General features: G+C 40.8%; 1 protein-coding gene across 1 annotated transcript in view; it reads right to left on the bottom strand.

The window, feature by feature from the left end:
• Positions 1 to 246, bottom strand: part of LOC106013199 — a 6139-nt gene extending 5893 nt beyond the window's left edge. Inside the window, exon 1 of the mRNA XM_013088273.1 lies at positions 47 to 246. Within this exon, the coding sequence (XP_012943727.1) occupies positions 47 to 246 (200 nt within the window). The remainder of the gene's footprint in view (positions 1 to 46) is intronic.
• Positions 247 to 2337: the final 2091 nt, after the last annotated feature.

Genomic DNA, 2337 nt, shown 5'->3' with positions numbered 1-2337 from the left:
CACACACAAATGATTTCTTAGATGGTTGATAACCTGTTTGAAGAACTTTGCCAATGGCAGCGTACTCTGTCCAGAGCCACAGGCGACATCTACCGCCAGCTCCCAGGTACAAGTCTCCGACTCTTGACAAAACTTGATGACCTTTTCGTAGAGTCTTTCTGGGTACGTTGGCCTGTACTTGATATAGAGATCGCTGGTGTCTTTAAAACTGTAGAACTGTGAGGGATCAGAACTGACAGTGTCCATTTTGTGATGATTAGGAGTTTGGCTGCTTGAAGAGTCCTGGCCGCTGTTCAGGTGAATGATGGTGCCTGTAAGTAAGTGTATGGGTTTAACGCCCCTATCAACACTATTAGGTGATAGAAGAGACCTTCGAAAGTATCATCCGTCTCCGATAGGACCGAGCGAAATGGGTTGCGAGCCTCTAATCTCCACAAAACGACCCGAGTTCAAGAACAACTAGTCTGGGATTCGAAATGGGACCATTAAAATTTGCTCCGTAATACAGCATGGTAGGCCTACAAACCGAGTTTACGTACTGCCCATGATGTCTTTTTTTTTCTTTTTTTCTTTTTGGTGTTTTACGGCGCTCGCAACTGCATAAGACCATATGAGCGAGCCGGACACACTTAACATTTTGTTATCGATTTTAGACCACCAAGGGATCTTTAACGTGCGCAACTTGAACATGGGACATCCAAGATTATTTGCCCTTGTCCGAGAAGGCTAGGTGTACTGGTGTAGATCTTTCCTACAGAAAATCAGGGGTGTGGCTGAAAGACAGCAGAAAGAAGGGCCTAGGAGTAGCAGTGGAAGGCTGCAAAAAGAGTCAGTAGCAGAGGAGGGGGCAAAGGAAGTGAAGGGGTGGGGACAGAAAGTGCAGAAGAAATCAGACGACAGAACATTGCGAGAGAGCAGGAAAGGAGGATGAAAGGAGACAATTTTAGAAAAGAAAGTTTTTCTGTTGCTACCCAGATAGGAACCCGGGACCATTGAATGTGAATGAGAGGCGAACACTTTAACCTCTAGGCCACAAGAGCCCCCCTTTTTCCTCCTATGATATCTGTGGAAAGCAACCCAAAAAAAGCATTGCTGGGGAGAAATTTGATCATCTTTAATCAGTAGATGGTCCGTTTGGGCAGTGTTATTGCAATACGCTAGATGCTCGTGTGCCTTTAGCAGGCAGCAGGCGTGACAAACCCAATTGCATAGGGGGACAAACTCAAATTATACTGAAGGTTGCAGGCCGAATGAATTAACACACATTCGGCAGTGAGAATGGAAATTATAAAATGAATTAAGACAAATAAAGGTTAAAGTGATTGCTAATAAAGGCAATCCAATTTTTACTCTTAAGCCCAATTGTCTTGTCAGAGATAGATGTTTAGCATTGTTTGGCATCTTTTCATGTCAGCAAGTTTCGTTCATGTTTAGAGTAAGGATTTGCGTTATGGGAATTCTCAGAATGGACTACTTAAAATTATCTCGCTGGCTCAAAATTATGATTAAGTTGGCTGGTCCGGGTGTGGTCCGCGGCTCTTCACTTTGACATCTGTAACCTAGCTCTTTGGGGTTAGATTATAATAATGATAATAATAAAAAGTATTTGAGGAGTCGTCGGGAAAAGCGGGAATAGACACAAACTGAAAATCGTGTTGGCGTCAAGTTTGAACGCTTGTTGACTCATAACTGTATTTCTGTTCAACTGTTGGTACTTTAAGAGAGATCAAATCTTTAGATTCTTTCAAATGTCAGCTGAAGTCGTTTCTATTTTTAAATTAATAAGATGAATATTTGGAGTAATTTTCTTTAGTCAGAACTCAACATTTGATGTTACCGTTGTACGTTGTACTGTATTGTAAAGCGCTCAGAGCCTGTGTACTTTAATCGGAGTTGAGCGCTATATAAATGTCATTTATTATTATTATTATTATTATTATTATTATTATTATTATTGTTGTTGTTGTTGTTGTTGTTGTTGTTGTTGTTGTTGTTGTTGTTGTTGTTGTCAGATTTCCCATTCAACAAACAGAACAATAAACCACCAGTCAAACATTAAATATGAAGTTATGAGTCCACAATCTTTTAAATTTGACACCCTCACAATTTCCAGGTTGTGACTATGCCAGTTTTCCCCGTGGACTCCTCATTTATATGAGCAAATTCCCACTCAGCAGCAAGCTTCTATTGTCAGCAACCTCTCACGAGAAAGACAAAAGCATCCAAAAACGTATTTTCCTTTCAGGTACCATCACAGAAAACTATAAGAAAGTAAAACATTTTAACCGGTATTTCGCCTCAGTACACAGGGCAAGCAAACTAACTGAGACCAATAGA

Source organism: Aplysia californica, unplaced genomic scaffold (genome assembly GCF_000002075.1).
Source record: "Aplysia californica isolate F4 #8 unplaced genomic scaffold, AplCal3.0 scaffold00714, whole genome shotgun sequence".
NCBI lineage: Eukaryota > Metazoa > Mollusca > Gastropoda > Aplysiida > Aplysiidae > Aplysia > Aplysia californica.
The sequence above is the reverse complement of the archived record's forward strand: the minus strand, read 5'-3'. Positions and strand labels throughout refer to the sequence as shown.